At 35.6% G+C, this 22,879-nt stretch overlaps 2 protein-coding genes across 2 annotated transcripts in view; one reads left to right on the forward strand and one right to left on the reverse strand.

Moving 5' to 3' along the window:
* On the forward strand, nt 1-5,158 carry LOC146736207 (trifunctional purine biosynthetic protein adenosine-3-like; the record flags this gene model as incomplete). The annotated part of the gene is made up of 7 exons (XM_085505208.1): nt 1-259; nt 1,982-2,335; nt 2,630-2,719; nt 2,741-2,785; nt 3,053-3,189; nt 3,396-3,653; nt 4,865-5,158. Coding segments are annotated over 7 exons (1,341 nt in total), but the record flags the coding sequence as incomplete, so codon positions are not given.
* A 10,796-nt stretch (nt 5,159-15,954) lies between these two features.
* The window catches only part of LOC146736208 (uncharacterized), a 29,269-nt gene continuing 22,344 nt past the window's right edge, over nt 15,955-22,879 (reverse strand). Inside the window, 7 exon segments of the mRNA XM_085505782.1 lie at nt 15,955-16,121; nt 17,335-17,575; nt 18,102-18,618; nt 19,224-19,328; nt 21,300-21,392; nt 21,524-21,589; nt 21,911-22,032. Coding sequence (XP_085361908.1) covers nt 15,955-16,121; nt 17,335-17,575; nt 18,102-18,618; nt 19,224-19,328; nt 21,300-21,392; nt 21,524-21,589; nt 21,911-22,032 — 1,311 coding nt within the window.

A 22,879-nucleotide genomic window follows, 5' to 3' on the forward strand; every position in this document is an offset into this window, starting at 1 on the left:
TTAGGTGGTGAGACTGCTGAGATGCCTGGCATGTACGCAGAAGGTGACTACGACTTAGCTGGTTTCGCTGTCGGTGCTGTAGACAGGAAACACACTCTACCGCAAATGGAGAAAATCTCCTCCGGTGATGTGATCTTGGGATTTGCATCATCTGGTGTCCATAGCAACGGTTATAGTTTAGTGCGTAAGGTAGTGGAACAGAGTGGTTATCTTTACAGTAGCCCAAGTCCTTTTTCTCCACATAAGTCATTAGATAAGTGTTGTTGTTAACTCCGTACTCCCATCATTTTATCCAGAGCTAGACACTAAGGCTAATCCTATAGCCCAGGACAAGTAAAATTGACATTTGATCGACTGAATAGTAACTCACTTGTCTTAACAGACTAAATATATAGACAACATGCATTTTGGATCAAGGGGGTTGAAAAGTTATTGTAAAAGCTTGTGCTACAACAATTCTCATTGGTCAGTTGATAGCACATGCTGTCCAGTTATTAGACAATAACAGGGAATTGGCAGAAGACTGCTATATCATAATTAACATCAAACTATGAGATTATTGTTACATGAACACACATGGTATAAATAGCATGTATATCAGTGACTGATACATTGTTAAGATAATACCTGTACTACAGGATACAAAATGTAAAAGTATGTAATCTCAATTCAATTCATCAGTACTAGTGATGAAACTGGTTCTCATGATGATGGTTTTCGGATTTTCAAAACAAGAGTGCTATTGTGTTCTAACAAGTCATCAATGATCAAGGAAAACTGGTGTGAAATTAAGCATAATTGTAATATTCATTTGAGAAACATTTGAACCTGGGCTGATGAACCAGGCCTGCTGTATGAACTGTGTATCCAGCTGTTAGTGTCTAGAGTGTTATTAGTCCCCGTTCGGACGAAGTCTGAAAACGATAACTTATATAATTCGGTCTCCGTCCGTGCATCTGTGCATCCGTGCGTCTGTTCGGAGTCATATCTCAGAATCTCCTGGACCGATTCCGTTCATTCTTTGCATGTGCCTAGTACTTTATGTGGGACATATGCACATGCAGTGGTTTAGCGATTCGATTTAAAATTGCCGACTGGCAGCCATCTTGTTTTTTTCAAAAACTTGTATTTTGGACATGCTTTGTCAGTTGTCATTCAAACTTGGTACATATGTTATACATGTTAGGATACAGGTCCATGACGATTTATTTTGCAATTGGATCAAAGATGGTCGACTGGCAGGCATCTTGTTTTGTTTTTTTATGCGGTATCTTGGACGTGCTCTGCCAGTTTTCATTCAAATTTGGCACATACATGTATTTTATACATGTTAGGATGCATGTCCATGGCCGATTGACAGCCATCTGACTTTTTGGCCTTACTGCCATATTTCCACAATTTATGTACCATTTTCATTCGTATTTGGCACATACATCATACATATCAGTGTGTTTCATAATCAGATCAAAGATGGCCGAATAACGACTGTTATTATTTTTGGCCACATTACTACTACATGGAACACGTGTTTTGATGTAAATAAACAATCTGTTGTATACGCCACTTGGAACTCAAGTTTCAAGGACACGCTCGCGACAACCCCTCCGCTTTAATATGACGAGCACAGAGAGAACTTTCAAAAATTTAACGGGAACTGTGTCATTTTCAATGACTTGTTATTTTCTGAAATTGGTGACTTGTGATTTTAACATGGTTCATGTTACCATCTCCCAGTATACTATGGTCTTAAATTTAGAATCATGAAGTTATGCTTAATTTGAAAAATTACCTTTAATAATAAATACTGTTGTTATATGCACTTAATAAATTATATTATTGTGTCTATGGCCAAAGTAAGTCGTATTGTAATAATCTGCTATACAAAATTATTTTATTGTTTAAGCACATTGGAGATAAGCTTCTTAAAGACCACTGTATTGATAATATTAGTAATCTTTCACTCCTAAACCTTAAGGTGAAGATTTTTTAGTGCCGACAAAGATTTACAGCAAGACGTTATTACCAGCAATCTGGAGTGGACATGTTAAGGCATATGCACATACAACAGGTGGTGGCTTACTGGAGAAAATTCCACGTGTGTTGCCAGGCAACAATGGTGCGATGTTGGATGCATCACGGTGGGACATACCACCCGTGTTTGGTTGGATACAGAATAAAGGCAATGTGGCTATAGAGGAAATGGCAAGGACATTCAATTGTGGAATTGGTGCAGTGCTGGTGGTCAGTCAGGAACAATGCAAGGATGTTTTAGAGATGGTGAAATCATCTGGTGAAAAGGTTTCAGTTATTGGAAATGTGATTCCAACGATAAAAGGTAGAGTAATTTTTGCAGTGTCATTGACTTGTATTATCAAACACTCAATATATCCATATGAACAAAGTAAAAAAAAATATTTAAAATTAAAAAAAAAATCCATATGAACAAAGTAAAAAAAAAATATTTAAAATTAAAAAAAATCCATATGAATAAAGTAAAAAAAATATTTAAAATAAAAAAAAAATCCATATGAACAAAGTAAAACAAATATTTAAAATAAAAAAATCCATATGAATAAAGTACAGTACTGCTGATATTTTGTTTAAACTATCCTTAATATATTTGCTGTAGGTATATCGCGAGTTCAAGTTCAAGGCCTTGACATAGCTCTGTCTGCAGTCACACCTCAAGACAAAGTACATACAGTAGTTAGTGGACAAGGTGATCACAAATAATGTGTCAATGGTGGCAAGAAGATGAAAGTGGCTGTTCTCATATCAGGAACAGGTTGGTATAGAACAATTTGTATTAAATTCCTGCATATTGATTAACTAATTTGCATATTCATAACACATTTAGTCATTCACAGGTAGCTGGTATGTGTGTGTTCTTCTATAGGGCACTTCAATGTTTGTTGTTTCTTTCACGAATCTGTGAATTTAAAAACATAAAACTTAAATTAATCCCAGAAAATATCTACAATATCACTGTTTAATCTACACTTAGAATTCAAGAGAGACTAAAGTAACATTTTATTATCATTTTGATTATCAGGAACCAATCTTCAGGCGTTGATAGACCACACAATAGACCCTAAAGTTGGCAGCTGCGCAGAAATCGCATTAGTCATATCAAACATTCCAGGAGTAAAAGGATTAGAGCGAGCTGAGAAAGCTGGAATCCCAACCAAGGTAACAACACTAACGCAGATGCGTTTATCCTGAGAAATTTATCATTCAGTGTATCTAGATTGCATATTGGTTGCACGTTTGTGTCCCATGTTTCAATCAAAAGTAGGAATTTGCAGCTACAAATTATGAATATTTTGGGCAATTAATGCTACATTGGACAGTTTTGTAATACACTTTATAAAATGATTGAATTTTTCTTTTTTAAGGTGATCCGGCACAAAGAATTTAAATCAAGGGTTGAGTTTGACATGAAAGTTCATGAGACCCTTGCATCGGCCGGAATAGAATTCATTTGTTTGGCTGGATTCATGAGGATTCTGAGTGGGGAGTTTGTTCGTAAGTGGCATGGACGTCTGATAAATGTCCATCCATCGCTACTACCTTCATTCAAAGGAATGAATGCACATAAACTTGTGTTAGAGGCTGGGGTACGTGTGACCGGCTGCTCCGTACATTTTGTTGTGGTGAGTATGAACACCAACAGCGAAGTGGTTTAAGTATGCATTGTTTTATAACAATGCACATGTAAATAATGATACTACTTCAGGTCACAAACAGATGAACGTCAGTTGCTGTTAAACATCAAAGAAAACAAAAAACAATTTGAAATGAACATTCAAGTCTGAAAGCTCTGAAACTACTGATTGTCCTAAAAAATGGTTCATTCTAGCAAGCCCATGTGTGTATTATTCAATCCCTCCAAAAAGTATTGGAATTTCAATTTCACACTTTTTCACACAGCGTACAAGATGTTAGATTGTGCCATCAACAAAATTAGCATACAAATGCATGCGATGAAATATTTGTATTCGGTGTTATTTCAGAAATAGTTCCCTTTTAATTCTCCGGAGTTACTTTATCAGACTGTGGAAATACGCATGTGATGAAAATATAATCCCACAATATTTTCTTTTAGGTTGACGTCAGCAGACACTCGTGTCACATATCACAAATAACAATATCATGGGATTACCATATGCAATTATTATACATCTGTCACTGTAACGCCATAAGTTACAGCGTGCCGTAATTTTGCAGTATTTTACCGGGTATTTTCATCCTACCATATTAGGAAATGTGAATTCCATATATGGAATGATAACGTGTGTAAGCGTCCTCTAATAATAAAAACAAACATGGCTGCCACCAGGGTTTGACCGGACTCAACACAAAGAAATTCACTGATTCTGTTCTAAATTTTTTGGATTTTGGCATTCCCGTGGTGTATCCTTGGAAGGAAAAGATGTATAATAATAAGGTTATTACAAGAATACCTTGTCGCTGTACTGTCTTTGTGCATACTTTCAGGTATACTTGTAATAACCTCATATTATAACACCTGTTATACGTATTTATCATAGTGGGCCACTTACTGCATTCAACCACAAATCACCTATTTAGATCCATTTAGTAGAGTGACCACGCATCCACACAGCTTGTTGACTTGAAAATCATTTGTTTAAATCCAGATTGCTACTACTCCAAAAAATGCTTCATTTTTCAAGAGTGAGGAGAAAGTTGTACTCTCACTTAGATGAAAAACAATTTGCATGCCAGTAAATGCAGAGGCCTTTTCTAGTTAAACGCAGACTAGAACAGAAAAATTACTCTTCAAAAATGCAGACAAATAAAATATTCATACACACTAAATTTATCTTTATATTCTCACTATCAGGAGGAGGTCGATGCTGGTGCTATAATCGTGCAGGAAGCAGTACCAGTCTGTCCTGGCGACACCATGGAAACATTACAAGAGAGAGTTAAGCGAGCTGAACACAAAGTCTACCCAAGAGCTCTGGAATTGATAGCAAGTAATGCTCTCAAACTTGGTGATGACCGAATAATGTGGTTAAACTCAGACATTTTACATTAATTGTTGAAGTTTCTATTCAAAATCATAATTTACATCAGTTTCACATTAAAATGTTAAGTTTATCCATCAATGAATAAAACTGGATAACATTTTTCATCCTCAGTGAACTCGTATATTGTATGTCTAGGAAATCCTTGAATATAGTGGAAGGCAGAGCCCTGGGGACAATGTAAACATTTTTTGCTCTCCTGTCAAGTGAAGTCAACAGGGGGATTTACACTTCTCTGCTTAATTTAGAAGGGTTTTTGAAATTAATCAGACAGTCGGTTTAATGCAAAGCTTTTGGCATTTTGTCTGCTCACTATTTCATAGGATGATAAACATTATTTGCAAACTTGTAGATATTCAATAAGTATTCTCTCGTTTATCTACATTGTATGTAATTCAAGAATTATTTAAGTGCGGTGGTCATCGCACCGCGCATGTGCGACATTTGTGTTGATAAACATTGAGTTTCCCACAATCCACTACGCTTTTCTATTGGAAATCATTAGTATGAATTTTGACCTGGCAGCGATGTGCACTAATTGTCGTTGATGACTCTTCCAATACCTTCCAATTACTTAAGGTATTACCTAATTAAATCTCTGTCTGTACTTGATGGTCTGTGCAACAGTCAAAGTTGCCATCTTTGTTTATACAAGACCCATATCTGGTGCATGCTTAGCACGACCACCTCCATTCAAACATCCAAATAACCTGTTTGTGTTTTTTTATGAATACACATTTTAAAGAACTTTGCTTTACCTTCTAATAGTATAATATAAAGACGTAAACTGTGTACATATCAGAACGACAATGTCAAGTCATCTTGCAAACTTACTGTCCATTTGTTTCATGATCTGATTCAAGATGGTCGAATGGCGGCCATTTTTGTGTTAAAAATCAGAAATTTCTGCTGTTCAAACTTGGTACATTTTGGGGCCTTGATGCACGTCATTGTTTTCCAGATGAGATTTGAAATGGCCGATTGGTGGTCATTTAGTTTTAATGAACGATGTACCAAAGCCTGGATCTCTGATATGCCTTGACTATACTTTATATATCAAACATGTCACACAAAGATTCAAGATGGCTGAATGTAATGTTAAAGAATTTATCAAAATCAAGCATTTCTGCCATTTAAAAACCGGATCTCAGCTGTGGACAATATGTGGAGGTCTGTTTTTGGAACTTCCAACATTTCTTAGGACATGTACATCATGTCACATATTTTATTCATTTAAAAATCTGGACCTCAGTCATGCATAGACAGATTTTGTTCAAACTTAATGAGATCTTAATGCATGTCACATACATTTTATACCTCACATGGAACATGCAATGCCATTAAAAAATCAGGTTTTCAGTGATGTTAGATTAAGATAAATGAAAGAATTTAATCCACTAAAATCGATTTTCAGTTATATATAATTATACTCTGATTTTCACATGTAACAAAGTATATTGTGATTTCACAATTTAACCAGAATGCCTGAATTGGCAAACATATTTTGGTCACATTTCATTCCAATGGTTGCTACCAGGATTCTTAGTCTGTAATTTATGCATAAATAAGTGGCCAATTCAACATTTACTTGGCAACCTGTCAAAATTTTATGTAGCGCCCTCAGTGTCAGAATTTTAAAATATTGTAGAATAGTGCATGTGAAACTGGTACGGGTTGGCAGTACAGGGCAGTCTTCCAAATATCTGGCAAGGTTTCATTCTATAATTTATCATGGCAGCTAAACATACTGGCGAGTCATCAAACGTGCTTTCCAATTCAGCCGGACATGTGATCCAAAGCAACTGCTACACAATAGTTCATGGAGACTTCCAGAGTGATAGCGCCCTCATCAACAAGAGGAACTTTTACTACCAAGTAGATGAGTCAGTTTACACCTATAATCCTTGCTTTTTTTTCTCTGTATCTGTAGACCATACAACTCTTAATCTGGTGCTTCTCTGCCAATCACAATGCTCCCTTGTAAACTTTATATTAAATGTCAGATTTTAAGTTTTGTTACCAAGCGTCATCAAAAAAGTTTTGCACTGCCAAGAGAACCAGTTATTCACATTTTCTAGGTGTTTTTTTTTATAGCACATTCCATTAAAATAGGGGCATGATGCATTTTGCCCACATGTTTTTAAAAGCACGAGAATTTACCAAAAACGTGCATCTATGGATGGTTTTGGACAGTTTTACTGAAAAATCTCAGCCTATAGTTTCAACATTTTATAGCGGGTTAGAAATAGTCATACTCTGACTTCATCCTTCACTGCACACATTCTGACAGTATAAAAGTCGCATACTTTGTCCAACGTATTCGTAATAAAATTAGTGCGAAGGTTGCATCAACCAACACATACTTTGCAATATTCTTGTAATAACATCTCCAGTATTAATATAATTAAGGCTGGTGATGTAACCACATACAAGCAATTTCGGCCGAATGCAGATTTTTTTTTTTTTTTTTTTTTTTAATGGAATGGCAAATTCTATTGTTATTGGTGCTGGATGTACAAGAATGAATCCCATTTCCTCCAAATAAGTGAAAATGCAAACTCGAATCACAAAATACACACAAAATTATTAACCGGATTTGTTATATACATTTATTTCAGGAACATAGGTAGTATATAAAGCCTTTGGGAAAAATCACTGACAAGTTTTCTTTTATGATACAGAGTACTCATGATCATCAAAAGGGGAAGAAAATAACTGGCAGCAAATAAAGTTTTTATTTAATCATCACCTTCAAAAATGTTATATTCCTATATTTGCACAACTTCTCTAAATACAGCGGAAACACACAGCTTATTAATACATCAGTGCTTTTTGCACTTTGTATTGTTTTTGATTTGATAACTTTGAACTAAACAGACTTTCTATTAGCTTCAGATCTTGATCAAAGTTTGGCACCCAGTTCATAGGAGTGCTTATATTGATTCTCTAACATCTTGTTTTCTGTAAAGATTTTATTGGTAGGTTTGCAAATGTGTATCAGACTGTGCAAACACTCCATGAGTTGGTTTTTAAACTCAGTATAGTATTCCCATGGGATTTGGGATATACATTACCAAGGATATTATTACAAAATAAATGATTTGCTTCATTAAACACTTACAACAATGCATATTTCCACAGAGATCAGTGACCTTTGATGTGTATCAGTCAAGTAGAAACAGTCAAAATATTTTATCAGATTTTCTCAATTTTTGCATGATATTTTCATACAGGACATCTGTTGTTCCAACTCAGGGAAGACTTTATACTGATGAATAAGTTTGATGAAGTTTGGAATAGAATTAGTAAAGTTATTATGTACACAATAACAATTATTAACGACGACAATGACAACGACAACGCCGGACAAAATTTTTCCCTTAATATACCTTTCCCTTCCATCTTTGATGGTACGGGCAAGGTAAAAACAGCCGTTATTTAGCCATCTTTGATCTGATTATGAAACAAAGTGACATGTATGATGTATGTGCCAAATACGAATGAAAATGGTACATAAATCTTGGAAATATAGTCGTAAGGCCAAAAAGTCAAATATGAATCCAAAATGATGTGCATCAGTGACATTTGTTCATACACAACCAAGATCTAGATCTTGAATGGCCGATATTTTGATGAATTCATAATACAAAAATGACTGCCATTTGGCCATCTGGAATCAGAGCATGTGCACATTGTAAGTGTAAAATTTGAATGCAGGTGGTTCAGGGATGTCTGAGATAGAGATGGGTACACACAGATGCGGACATGGGCATTGGTACAGACACACGCACAGACACTTACCAGACGTACACGTACACAGATGCAGAGGTCAAAACAGGGACTATCAAAGAAAGCTAAGAAAGAACTCCCATGTGCTGAGAGTATTGGAGACACATCAACAATAATTTGAAATTACTTGTACTTGAGATATTGATGGAAAAACTGAAAACTAATTATGCAAATCAGGAAATTAATATGAACAGATTTGAGTGTAAAACTAATAAGGTCTGTGCAATGTATGCAAAGTTTCATTGAAATGCGATTAAAAACAAAAAATTATGAATTATGCTAATTAAGGAATTAATATGAACAGATTTTAACCCAAACTAACCAGGTTTGTACATTGTCCTAGAGCATCTTTGTACCAAGTTTCATTGATTTAGATATCAGTGTGAAAGATTAAAATTTGTTAATTATGCAAATTAGGTAATTAATATTTGTTCGTGAATTGATCAAGGGCGGATAATCTGAAGGTCTGACAGAAAGGAGATAAGTAAGACAATCCATAAATGTTGAATTATAAATTTGTAATAATGAAATAAAGACAGACACAGATAGTGATTTGTTTTAACAAAATGACATTTTTTATTCTATTTTCTCATGTTCCACTTCTTTAACAACACTGTACATTTTTCAAATAAAGCAATTTCATTTAACATCTGTTATTTCAATGAAATAATAATATCAGTTATCATTGATAAACATCACCTATCTGAGTCAGTCTTTAATAGAAATTATTTTTAAAGACCCCTCAGTACATATGATAGAACATGTTCAGTATAAAATAATAGCGTAAATATAAATTTATGATATGGTCGATTCAGTATGTCCGAGTTTCAAGGAGAGTTCTATGAAGACAGAATGGTTAACAAATACAAAGATATCAAAGATATTGCAATAAATCATTATCGGATCACGAGATTTTACATGGATGTACCAATCTGTCTAGGTGTTGTTTACATGTATGTACCAATCTGTCTAGGTGTTGTTTACATGTATGTACCAATCTGTCTAGGTGTTGTTTACATGTATGTGCCAATCTGTCTAGGTGTTGTTTACATGTATGTACCAATCTGTCTAGGTGTTGTTTGCATGTATGTACCAATCTGTCTAGGTGTTGTTTGCATGTATGTACCAATCTGTCTAGGTGTTGTTTGCATGTATGTACCAATCTGTCTAGGTGTTGTTTACATGTATGTACCAATCTGTCTAGGTGTTGTTTACATGTATGTACCAATCTGTCTAGGTGTTGTTTACATGTATGTACCAATCTGTCTAAGTGTTGTTTACATGTGTATACCAATCTATCTAGGTGTTGTTTGCATGTACAAACCAATCTGTCTAGGTGTTGTTTACATGTATATACCAATCTGTCTAGGTGTTGTTTACATGTATGTACCAATCTGTCTAGGTGCCATTTACATGTACATAACCAGCTGTCTAGGTGCTGTTTACATGTATGTACCAATCTGTCTAGGTGTTGTTTACATGTATGTATTAATCTGTCTAGGTGCTGTTTACATAGCCTGTAATGTATTAACATTTTACTCAGTGTATTCACTAGGTTAGTTTGATATAAAAGTGCTCTTACCATACGTCCAATTACGAAATTTACAATTTTCATTGAAACAAATAAATTGATTACTGGTTTGAGTAAAATATGGCATGATGGCATTTTGTCAAAACACGAGCATGATTGTCTTTCAAGTATTTTTACAATGATATATTTTCAAATTAGGTATCCACTCTTGAATAGATAAATCAGAAATACCACTCAGACAGACCTTTGTTTTCTGACAAAGTCGCAGCCTTTCTGTGCTATATCTTTCTTGTAAATAGCGTCTGCAAACTTAACAGCAGCCACGCCCTCTAGGGCCTTTGTAGCGGCAGTAGGTAGATCAGTTGCCATGGCAACATTAGCAAGGACACGACCACCAGAGGCGACAGTTTTTTCCATCTTTAATAGCAGTGCCAGCATGGAATATTAACTGTCCCATTTCAGTCTCGATAGATTCTAGTCCTGAAAAGACAAGTGAAAAAAGGAACACTGTAATTGAAAAGGACAACTTTCTACTGCTATACCAAACATATCAACATGAAAACTTGTAAAGAGTTTATAGAATGTGAGTAGTTTAGGTATCAGTATTCTCCTTTAAGCCTCAATTTTATGAATTCAGTAAGAAACCACATTTTTGTTAGTAAGACGCCCAAGTTTTCTCAGTAAGAAGCCACAAGTTTTCTCAGTATGAAGCCCAAGATTTCTCAGTAAGAAACAAAATTTTTGTTAGTAAGACGCCCAAGTTTTCTCAGTATGAAGCCCAAGTTTTCTCAGTAAGAAGCCCAAGTTTTCTCAGTAAGAAGCCCAAGTTTTCTCAGTATGAAACCACATTTTTGTTAGTAAGATGCCCAAGTTTTCTCAGTAAGAAGCCCAAGTTTTCTCAGTAAGAATCCCAAGTTTTCTCAGTAAGAAGCCCAAGTTTTCTCAGTATGAAGCCCAAGTTTTCTCAGTATGAAGCCAAAGATTTCTCAGTAAGAAGCCAAAGATTTCTCAGTAAGAAATCCATATTTTCTCAGTAAGAAGCCCAAGTTTTCTCAGTATGAAGCCCAAAATTTCTCAGTAAGAAGCCCAAGTTTTCTCAGTATGAAGCCAAAGATTTCTCAGTAAGAAGCCAAAGATTTCTCAGTAAGAAACCCATGTTTTCTCAGTAAGAAGCCTAAGTTTTCTCAGTATGAAACCAAAGATTTCTCAGTAAGAAGCCCAAGTTTTCTCAGTAAGAAATCCATGTTTTCTCAGTATGAAGCCCAAGATTTCCCAGTAAGAAACCCATGTTTTCTCAGTAAGAAACCCATGTTTTCTCAGTAAGAAACCCATGTTTTCACAGTAAGAAACCCATGTTTTCTCAGTATTAAGCCCAAGATTTCTCAGTAAGAAACAAAATTTTTGTTAGTAAGACGCCCAAGTTTTCTCAGTATGAAGCCCAAGTTTTCTCAGTAAGAAGCCCAAGTTTTCTCAGTATGAAACCACATTTTTGTTAGTAAGACGCCCAAGTTTTCTCAGTAAGAAGCCTAAGTTTTCTCAGTATGAAACCAAAGATTTCTCAGTAAGAAGCCCAAGTTTTCTCAGTAAGAAGCCCAAGTTTTCTCAGTAAGAAGCCCAAGTTTTCTCAGTAAGAAGCCCATGTTTTCTCAGTAAGAAATCCATGTTTTCTCAGTATGAAGCCCAAGATTTCCCAGTAAGAAACCCATGTTTTCTCAGTAAGAAACCCATGTTTTCTCAGTATTAAGCCCAAGATTTCTCAGTAAGAAACAAAATTTTTGTTAGTAAGACGCCCAAGTTTTCTCAGTAAGAAGCCTAAGTTTTCTCAGTATGAAGCCAAAGATTTCTCAGTAAGAAGCCAAAGATTTCTCAGTAAGAAATCCATATTTTCTCAGTAAGAAGCCCAAGTTTTCTCAGTATGAAGCCCAAAATTTCTCAGTAAGAAGCCCAAGTTTTCTCAGTATGAAGCCAAAGATTTCTCAGTAAGAAGCCAAAGATTTCTCAGTAAGAAACCCATGTTTTCTCAGTAAGAAGCCTAAGTTTTCTCAGTATGAAACCAAAGATTTCTCAGTAAGAAGCCCAAGTTTTCTCAGTAAGAAGCCCAAGTTTTCTCAGTAAGAAGCCCATGTTTTCTCAGTAAGAAATCCATGTTTTCTCAGTATGAAGCCCAAGATTTCCCAGTAAGAAACCCATGTTTTCTCAGTAAGAAACCCATGTTTTCTCAGTATTAAGCCCAAGATTTCTCAGTAAGAAACAAAATTTTTGTTAGTAAGACGCCCAAGTTTTCTCAGTATGAAGCCCAAGTTTTCTCAGTAAGAAGCCCAAGTTTTCTCAGTATGAAACCACATTTTTGTTAGTAAGACGCCCAAGTTTTCTCAGTAAGAAGCCTAAGTTTTCTCAGTATGAAACCAAAGATTTCTCAGTAAGAAGCCCAAGTTTTCTCAGTAAGAAGCCCAAGTTTTCTCAGTAAGAAGCCCAAGTTTTCTCAGTAAGAAGCCCATGTTTTCTCAGTAAGAAATCCATGTTTTCTCAGTATGAAGCCCAAGATTTCCCAGTAAGAAACCCATGTTTTCTCAGTAAGAAACCCATGTTTTCTCAGTATTAAGCCCAAGATTTCTCAGTAAGAAACAAAAGATTTCTCAGTAAGAAGCCCAAGTTTTCTCAGTAAGAAGCCCAAGTTTTCTCAGTAAGAAGCCCAAGTTTTCTCAGTAAGAAGCCCATGTTTTCTCAGTAAGAAATCCATGTTTTCTCAGTATGAAGCCCAAGATTTCCCAGTAAGAAACCCATGTTTTCTCAGTAAGAAACCCATGTTTTCTCAGTATTAAGCCCAAGATTTCTCAGTAAGAAACAAAATTTTTGTTAGTAAGACGCCCAAGTTTTCTCAGTAAGAAGCCTAAGTTTTCTCAGTATGAAACCAAAGATTTCTCAGTAAGAAGCCCAAGTTTTCTCAGTAAGAAGCCCAAGTTTTCTCAGTAAGAAGCCCATGTTTTCTCAGTAAGAAATCCATGTTTTCTCAGTATGAAGCCCAAGATTTCCCAGTAAGAAACCCATGTTTTCTCAGTAAGAAACCCATGTTTTCTCAGTATTAAGGCCAAGATTTCTCAGTAAGAAACAAAATTTTTGTTAGTAAGACGCCCAAGTTTTCTCAGTATGAAGCCCAAGTTTTCTCAGTAAGAAGCCCAAGTTTTCTCAGTATGAAACCACATTTTTGTTAGTAAGACGCCCAAGTTTTCTCAGTAAGAAGCCCAAGTTTTCTCAGTAAGAAGCCCAAGTTTTCTCAGTAAGAAGCCCAAGTTTTCTCAGTAAGAAGCCCAAGTTTTCTCAGTATGAAGCCCAAGTTTTCTCAGTATGAAGCCAAAGATTTCTCAGTAAGAAGCCAAAGATTTCTCAGTAAGAAATCCATGTTTTCTCAGTAAGAAGCCCAAGTTTTCTCAGTATGAAGCCCAAAATTTCTCAGTAAGAAGCCCAAGTTTTCTCAGTATGAAGCCAAAGATTTCTCAGTAAGAAGCCAAAGATTTCTCAGTAAGAAACCCATGTTTTCTCAGTAAGAAACCCATGTTTTCTCAGTAAGAAACCCATGTTTTCTCAGTAAGAAACCCATGTTTTCTCAGTATTAAGCCCAAGATTTCTCAGTAAGAAACCAAATTTTTGTTAGTAAGACGCCCAAGTTTTCTCAGTAAGAAGCCACAAGTTTTCTCAGTATTGAGCCCAAAATTTCTCAGTAAGAAACAAAATTTTTTTTAGTAAGACGCCCAAGTTTTCTCAGTATGAAGCCCAAGTTTTCTCAGTATGAAGCCCAAGTTTTCTCAGTAAGAAGCCCAAGTTTTCTCAGTATGAAACCACATTTTTGTTAGCAAGACGCCCAAGTTTTCTCAGTAAGAAGCCCAAGTTTTCTCAGTAAGAAGCCCAAGTTTTCTCAGTATGAAGCCCAAGTTTTCTCAGTAAGAAGCCCAAGTTTTCTCAGTATGAAACCACATTTTTGTTAGGAAGACACCCAAGTTTTCTCAGTAAGAAGCCCAAGTTTTCTCAGTATGAAGCCCAAGTTTTCTCAGTAAGAAGCCCAAGTTTTCTCAGTAAGAAGCCCAAGTTTTCTCAGTAAGCCTAAGTTTTCTCAGTAAGAAACCCATGTTTTCTCATTGAGGGCTTTTTTAGTTTGTTTTTTAGATAAAACCAGCAACCGGACGGTCGAAATAACTGCTGTCTCCTACAAGAACATTGTGTTAGCCATGTCAAGTACTCGAAAGACGAAACACTGCTAACCCGCAAAACCACAAAAAAAGTGTGGTTCTGGCTTTTAACCCTAAATTAAGACAAAATGTAAATGAATGTAAGATTGAGGTTCCACTTGTCAAATTGTGATATCATTTAGCATTATAATAAATAATACTATATTCTCAGTGGGAATTGATAACGAAAATCTGATATACAACTTTTCTCGAGAAATTACATGGACAAATTTCAATGAAGTATCGGTATGTATCGGTATTTAGATTTTTTCAATTCATAGGCAAACTAGGTATAGACTAAAGTGTCAAGTATTACATCCCAGGGGGGATTGACACGAGAGGGTGCCATTCGTCCTGAATGAAAAGTTCAAAGTCAGTCGTTCGTAGCTCATCGTCTAAGCTACTACCTTTTACGAACATATGAAACCATTTCAGCGATTTCTTTACAGCATAAGGCCAAAAAAAAAAAACTTATGTTGCCCTTAATTCGGAAAATTGAAAAATTGGGTCAGTCGGTCAGATTTTTTTTTTTTTAAACTCGTGAAAACTAAGGGTATCGTAAATAGCCGAGGTATATGGGAATCAATGCAAGAGACGTGTTTGCTCTTCAGACTTCATAGTATTCGGAACATGTAAGAGAAATACAGATCAACCCGAGGTTCAAAGTCGCCCTTATCCCCCCCGGGACCCTGGGGTTCAAACAACAGTCTGGACACTTTTTACTGCTCAAAATGTTGAGTTTTTAATATATATAAAAAACAATGCGACCTGATATTTCAGCCCAAGTTCTACACATGATTTTATTGCATTCAAAATTGTTCCATTTCAAACTGCACATGCACACACACACTGTGGTTTCTCGAAATGCATACTAATTAGGTTACTTGTCAGAGACACAAGTCACTGAAAATATTTTGAGCAAATTTGTACAATAGTACTTGAGTGAAATATAAACATTCCTCTGCATTCTCCATGAATTTCATAGGTTGCTATGATCAGCGTATAGAAAAAACCTGTGGGTTACTTCAACAGTTTGCTGGAGTCTGGTAAAAATTGTGTCTCAAAAAACACCTTTACATCAGTTTTTTGATTATTTTTTCAGCTCGTAAACATAGAATCACTCAATTTAGAACTATCATGTATGCTTTCGGAAAGCATTTTGGCACAAATTTACTGAAAAAAACGAGTTTTCCATTGCCCATTAATTCTGAATTATGCAAATGAGACATTTATTTTGACCAATTGTGTCATGGAACCCCCCCCCCCTCCCCCCGTAATTCACCTTATCCACAGAAACAGTGACATAGAAAAAAAGCTTAAACATTTACAGTACATGTAGATTACAACATTTTGTAGTTGTCTAACCTTTAGCACATTCATCAATAAATTCAAACCAATAGTAGATGGTAGTTTCTTCTTCTATACTTTTATTTGAGCCACTTGGACTATATTCCACATGGATTGATTTTAAGTAGTCAGCTGATGGGAGTAGCTTTTTACTCAAGCACATGAAGTGCTCCATAGATCCTAATTTAAAATAATAAAACATAGTAAAAACCATGAGGGCATTGCCCTTGTTCAAGCTTCTCAGAGTTTCATGTTATAACTTCTTTGGAATTAACACCTTCTTTTGATACACTATGTGTAAGCTTCCCTCACATTTATAAAATCATTAAAACTGGGGAGGAGATTACCAATTTGGATTGGTGGCACATAATTTGTGATTAAAAAACAAAATACAGTAAATAGGCTTAAATGTGAATGTACTGTTTAACAAGAGCAGCGCTGGTAAATGCCTTGGTTAAAGCAGAGTGTAAGATCAGCTATGGTTTACAAGGTATTACAAGGGGGCTCATAGCAGTGCAATTCAGAATTGCATATGGATAAATGCTAGGTCAAAGGATGCATCTTTTCAGTCTCTTGTGAAATGTTTACAATAAAGCACCAGTTGAATGTCTCTATCTGCAATAGTGCTCCAGATATGATAGTTATGCATTTTTAATTAGATTACATAACCATATACATGTATGGTCAATAATTTAATTGGTCATATCTATCTGCAATAGTGCTCATCTGCCAGTAAGAACTGTTGCCATACCCATGTTAACGTATAGGAATTTTATAAGACGTATTTTCATCAATATCTTGAAAACTCCTATCCAAGATTTCATGTGAATAATATCGGAAAGCTTAAAAGTAATCAAATCAAAACTAATCAAGTTATTGCGACCAGAAAAAAGGTTTATGACGATGACAGTATTGTCTCTAATACTTTGTCCCTCAATATTTATTTTGGACAAGGCAAAACCAAACTTAAAATGTATATGTGTAGACTAGAGAGAGATATGCAAGGTAAATCTTAAAGTTTGACCTAAACATTAAACCAATAAAACAATCTTTGCACAGCTGGGTTTCTTAATACATTAAGCAGTTACCTATGATTTGTATGCATATTACACATTTAAATTAACTTGAGCAATCTGCATTTGAACTTTGCAAGTTGAAATTAGTTGTAGAATTAACTTTTATCACACAGCTACAGAAGCCATAAAAAAGTAGGATGTTAAATATTTATGCATATCACCTCATTAATATACAAGTTTGAGGTAAATTATTCGCAACTTTTCATTTTCATCCCCATCCATACAGTGTGTCCAGTGATAGACACCATCGATTACCAAACAAGTTTGAGCACCCTCATCACCGATGTTGAAAATTTTAAGAGCAACTGTAAACTTACCTGGTTCGGCCTTTACCAAGTCTGCTATGTGCAGAACATTCATTCCATCTAAAAATTGGTTTATCTCAGGTATGGATTTATAAACACAGTGATGTGTAGTGAGATTTTCAAGAATGGGAGCCTTCATATCCAATGTAATTGTACTCATCGGATCTGTAAATCCTGTGATATTAGCGACACTTTCTTCTCCAATACGCGATACAGCTATTCTGAGTTCCTCATTAGTCTCACTAGACTGGATCTGCATAGGATATAATACAAGGTTATATAATAAGTCATGAAGGACATTCCCCGAGAATTATCAAATTATCATGACCATTGTAGTTGCACTGCAATTCTCAGACATGCACAGGTGAAGCAAGGCCCTCCCTCCCCCATCATCTATAGTAAAAGACTATTCACACTAACTAGAAGCTCGATAGTCTCTTAGGGAAAGATACTATTAATTTATATTAGTTTAGTTCCATGTATATATTTCCATTGCGAGATGTATAGAGTACTTGTTGGCATGAAATAGGTCAATACACACAGTGGGTATGAAAAGTGAAAATAGCTAGTTTTGTTTGACACATTTTTAGCATTAAAATGGCTGTCTTACCTCTATCTTGAATTGGATCATGAAAAGTATATACATGCATATGAATCCCAAATGTGGTTCTTGTACAGACTGGGGTGGACTGGAGGACAGACCAACAGACAGGCATACAAGAAGGGTAACTTGCAAAGACTGCACATTTGTGTTTCACGAATAAGACTATAAATCTCACCTGTTTGGCTATCAGCTGTATGTCATAATCTGGAATTTCATCAATGGCTATTGGTTGTTCTACACACCCTCTTGCCATATATTGGAATGTTGCTTGGCTCAAACAGTGTAATCCGGGACCACCATGGCAAAGAGATATAGCAACCATCTTTCCTGCAGTGAAATATCTTCTTTCAGCAAGAAAGCGCAAATCATGAGAAAAGCTCAGATTGTTTTCCTTGCCTTCAAGCACGCCACAGGTTTTTACAGAATTTATTAATAAACTACAAAATTCCCTTCTGGGCCCCCCATCGTCCACTGCACTTTCTCCAATGAATGACACTTTAATTAATTTGTTTGGGAGGAAATCTGGTCGATTTATGGCTCTAACAGCAGTTTTCCAGAACGTTGACCTTAAAATATTCACACGTTATTAGTCCTGATCATCATAATCATCACCATTGTCTTTATTGTAGTCCATATGTATTCGATCCACCACATGGTGACTTAGTAATGTGACAGCATATTCCAGAGTACATCTATAAGAATATAAACATAAATAAAGTCAAAGCAATATATAGTGATTCAGTCTGATCTGTTTTTGCTAATTTTGTTTTTAATAAAATGGATCATAAAATGATGTTACTGGTATGATTTGTGAATGAGTAATTAACTTAGAGTTTTGTCATTTTTAGTCATTTGCATATTCTAATAGAGACATTGTATGAATCATCGTTGATCAGTATAGTGGTTTTCAAAAATAAGTTGAAAACATCAGTGTTGACTAAATATGACATAAATAATTGCCAAAAACTGAAAATTGAACATACCATCCAAACTGTCTACATATAAAATCTTGAAGCATTCATGTGAGCACTTTCCACGATAAAGTTGAAAATAACATTTTTGGCCATGAAATAAAACAAATCTGACAGTGATTTACACAAGGTATCTACATATCTAGAAATTGGACTACCAGAAAATTTTAGTCAAAAGCCTCAAATTGTTGATGGATAACAACAGATAATGACTTATATGACGTACACCTGCGCACTGTCATCTTCGATGACAATGGAGCTAATAAACCTCAAAACTATCTGAATTAATATTAGTGGATGAATGGCTCAACCAAATCTCTGCCTACCTTGGGTACAATGTAGTGTTGTTAGCCACTGTGTTTTCTTCTTCTGCAACATTATCTTCTTGAGATTCAATACACCCTGCACTATCAAATATCTGTGAGTAACTCCTATGAATAATAAAATCAAATCTACACTGTACAATATGACAATATTATTATTGTGCTATTAGCAACATTTGCTTGAATAATGAAGTTGGTCTCAGGTCAGAAAATTAATTAACTACTTTAATGAATATAAATAAACTTTGACTCTCCTGGAAACAAGCTATAATTTTTATATCTTTCATAATTGTAATGAAGTCCCAGGAAATAACATTTTCTTTGTTGTTGTTATAGTGATGTGAAAAGTTTATAGGAAGGCACAAAGAAAAGGGGCATATAAGTACAGGTACTCACAATAGAGTGTTGGTAATATTAATGGACTGATACTCTATAACAACATTGTTAATTGCACATGACCTTTCCCTTTCTTACTTATGTGAAAAATAAATGGTGCGGCCATGCAATGCTCTATTTTGTACAGGTCCATGTGCAAGTTTTACACAGAGAATTAAATCTAAATGTTCATGTGGCAAGCTGTAACAAAATCTTGGACAGGATCATAACACAAATCAAACTGAGAATGAGTAGTCTGCCTTTGTACCCAGTTTGAAAAATTATACGCACATATCATCAAAAATAATCATTTCTAACATACTAGTTGTGTTCACATTAGTATGGGCTAATATAGTATATATAGTATAGGCTAGCATCTACAACAATCACTAGGGCTAATAGGTGTCATGTAAGATGTATATGAAAGCGCTATACAGGAGTGCAATAACTGTGAGCCGGCCAATTTTGGACTCATAATGTCCAGTAATTAAAAACTTTACCTGTCCACAAGAGAGTATTTTCAATATTTATCTGAAGCAGTCAAAATCAACCTGTTTGAGACAGGCAGATAGGACTAAATATTGACCAATAGAAAATATGATAGATGAACCACCACGTATGTAACCTAATCCAAAAATACTCGGACTGTGCTCAGAAAAAATTAAGGTACCACCACAACAAATCAGAGAAAGGTACTTCTCCTGAAGTTCTGATGATTTAGTTTACAAAAATAGGCCAATGGCCTGTTGCTCAACGGCTATTGTACAAAAGATTAGTGCTGTATATGCCACAACTTTTTGTTTAAATTTGTACTTTTAAATGAAATATCGCCAAACAACCACAAAAAGTTGTCAATGGAATAATAAACACATGTATGCCTAACACCAAAGCATTGGAAATAGTGGTTAGTTGAAATTCCATTTTTAACCAAAAATGACAAAAATATTCGCCAAAATTAGAGAATTAAAGATATGGCCATGGGATGAACAAATCTAGTAGATGTCAACACAAGGTACATACGCGCCAAGTATCAAAGCATTCAGGCTACCGGTTTTGAAGAAGGAGTCGAAAATAGAATTTTTGACCAAAAATGACCATTTTAAAATAGTCTGAACTGAAATCAGGTTGGATCGTAACAGCCGTTTTTTTTTTCATTATTTTCACCTTAAGTTTCTACTTTTCTACTGTCGATGGGTCCCGAAACTATTTCATCAATAATTTTGAGGGCGATGGTCCGAAATTGGTTGATTTCATGACGAAAACCTTGTGAAATGGGAAAACTATGACGCCTCGTGGCGTCACGATGACTTATTCAAGATGGCGGCAAACACAGGGATTTCGCTATAGTTTTCCGCGGTTTTCGTCTTGAAAAGTTATTCCAACACCATACTATAGATGGCGCTCTCACTATAGACCGCCACAGTTGAGTTTTGGGGGGCTAATTTGCATACTTGTGGCAGATTGACTTCTCATGAACAAATTACCATCTACACTCATCAAGGCATCCACACCAAAAATCAAGTCAAATGGTTTGGCGGTTTTTGAGAAGAAGTCGTGCACAGACAGACAGATAGACAGATAGACGGAGGACAGAAACTAACAATGTCCATTCCACTGTATATTTGCCTCGCCCCAAATATTAGCTCAGAAATCTGAAATGACAATAAATGCATTCCAGTGGCCCAATACAGTTTTAATACTGACCTGTTAAAAGCCATTGATAATGAAGTGGAGGAACTAGTGGTAGTGTTGCAATTTCTTGCAGAAATGGTTTGGCTCTGATCATTTGAATGATTACTAGAAGAAGAAAAAAAATTCCAAATGAATAGGTACAAAATTATTAAATAAACTTCCAGGGATTTGCAGCTGACTACATTATACAAATGTAATTCAAAAAGTATGTAAAACAAAAAAAGCAGTAAACTAACCATCTGTGTATATTTGATGTCTGCCTCATTGTAGATGTACTTCTTGCAGGACTCTCAATTACACCCCTGAAATCCAAGTATTTTAATTAATCCAACTATTAATTTTCTATAAACATTCAAGATTTCAAATCCTATCTGTTATTAAACACCACAAGAGGATTACCCCTACCCCATGTGCCAGACTCACCATGGAAGCAAAATATACATTGTAAGCAGCAATTCCAGACAGTAGTGAAGTTAGCACAGAAACAGAGTACCCAGGCTATTATAATGCACATAAGCTTATTTGGGTCTGAACAAAGTCATTATTTCACAAAGACACTATTTATTTGACACCTCAAGATTTACATGTACACCATCATTTTCATGTACCAAATAAACACCTACCCATCACTTTCCTCATCATCTATATCAAGGCCTTTACATGTTTCGATATGTTCTTTCAGCAGGGAAAACGGAATTTCAACATGGCACTGACCACAGATTTCTTTGGGAGCATTATTTATAGCCTATAAAATATAAGCAATAACATGTACCATTACAAACATATATACTCATATAACTGGTAAAACACATTATCAGGGTTGACGTCAGCCCCACCAACACATAATATATAATGAAATAATTATCAGAGCATGAAAAGAAAATGATAATAAATGATATCAACTCTTTTTTGCTGTACTTATCCTACGTAAATCTTTTTACACGGAGGCAATAAAGTTATTATTATTATTATTATTTTTATTATTATGAATAAATAAATACGATTAAAATTTAAAGAGCGATGGTCGTCACTATGAACAATGTATTTTACACGCGTTGTATACGTCACACGGGCGCAAATCGAAGGGACGCGGCGCAACGGCCACCGCTCTTTAAATTACATTCCTGCAAATATTTAGGAAAGAACAGAGACGAGAAACGTACAATATACATTTGTGTACTCACTGAAATTGTGCTTGCCATTTCGGATGGAGTGGTAATAGTGATGGCTGGTGTTGTTTCAAGATTATTTTGTAGCGGTCTGATGTACAATTTGGCCTGTCCAGCCTCCGCTTTTAAGAATGGTTGAGAATACCCCTCGGATGGGCAACTTATAGTTACCATTCGTCTGCTTCCGTGAAATGCGCGGCAAATCTCATAACCACCACCTTCACTCAGTTTTGGGAATTCGTCCAGAAGTTGCTCATGCACTTGAGCAGACGTACTGCCAATTGGTATTCGAATTTTGCGTTCTCCGAGACCTATTTTAGACAAGTCGGAACGCTGCTTCGGACTGGGACACCAGTCGTAATCAGTGCTGCCCACACACACAAAGTCATGTGTCCAAGTCGGCGCCGCAGACGTTGAACAGTC

This window comes from Saccoglossus kowalevskii, chromosome 11 (genome assembly GCF_978046115.1).
Source record: "Saccoglossus kowalevskii chromosome 11, keSacKowa6.1, whole genome shotgun sequence".
Taxonomy (NCBI): Eukaryota; Metazoa; Hemichordata; class Enteropneusta; family Harrimaniidae; genus Saccoglossus; species Saccoglossus kowalevskii.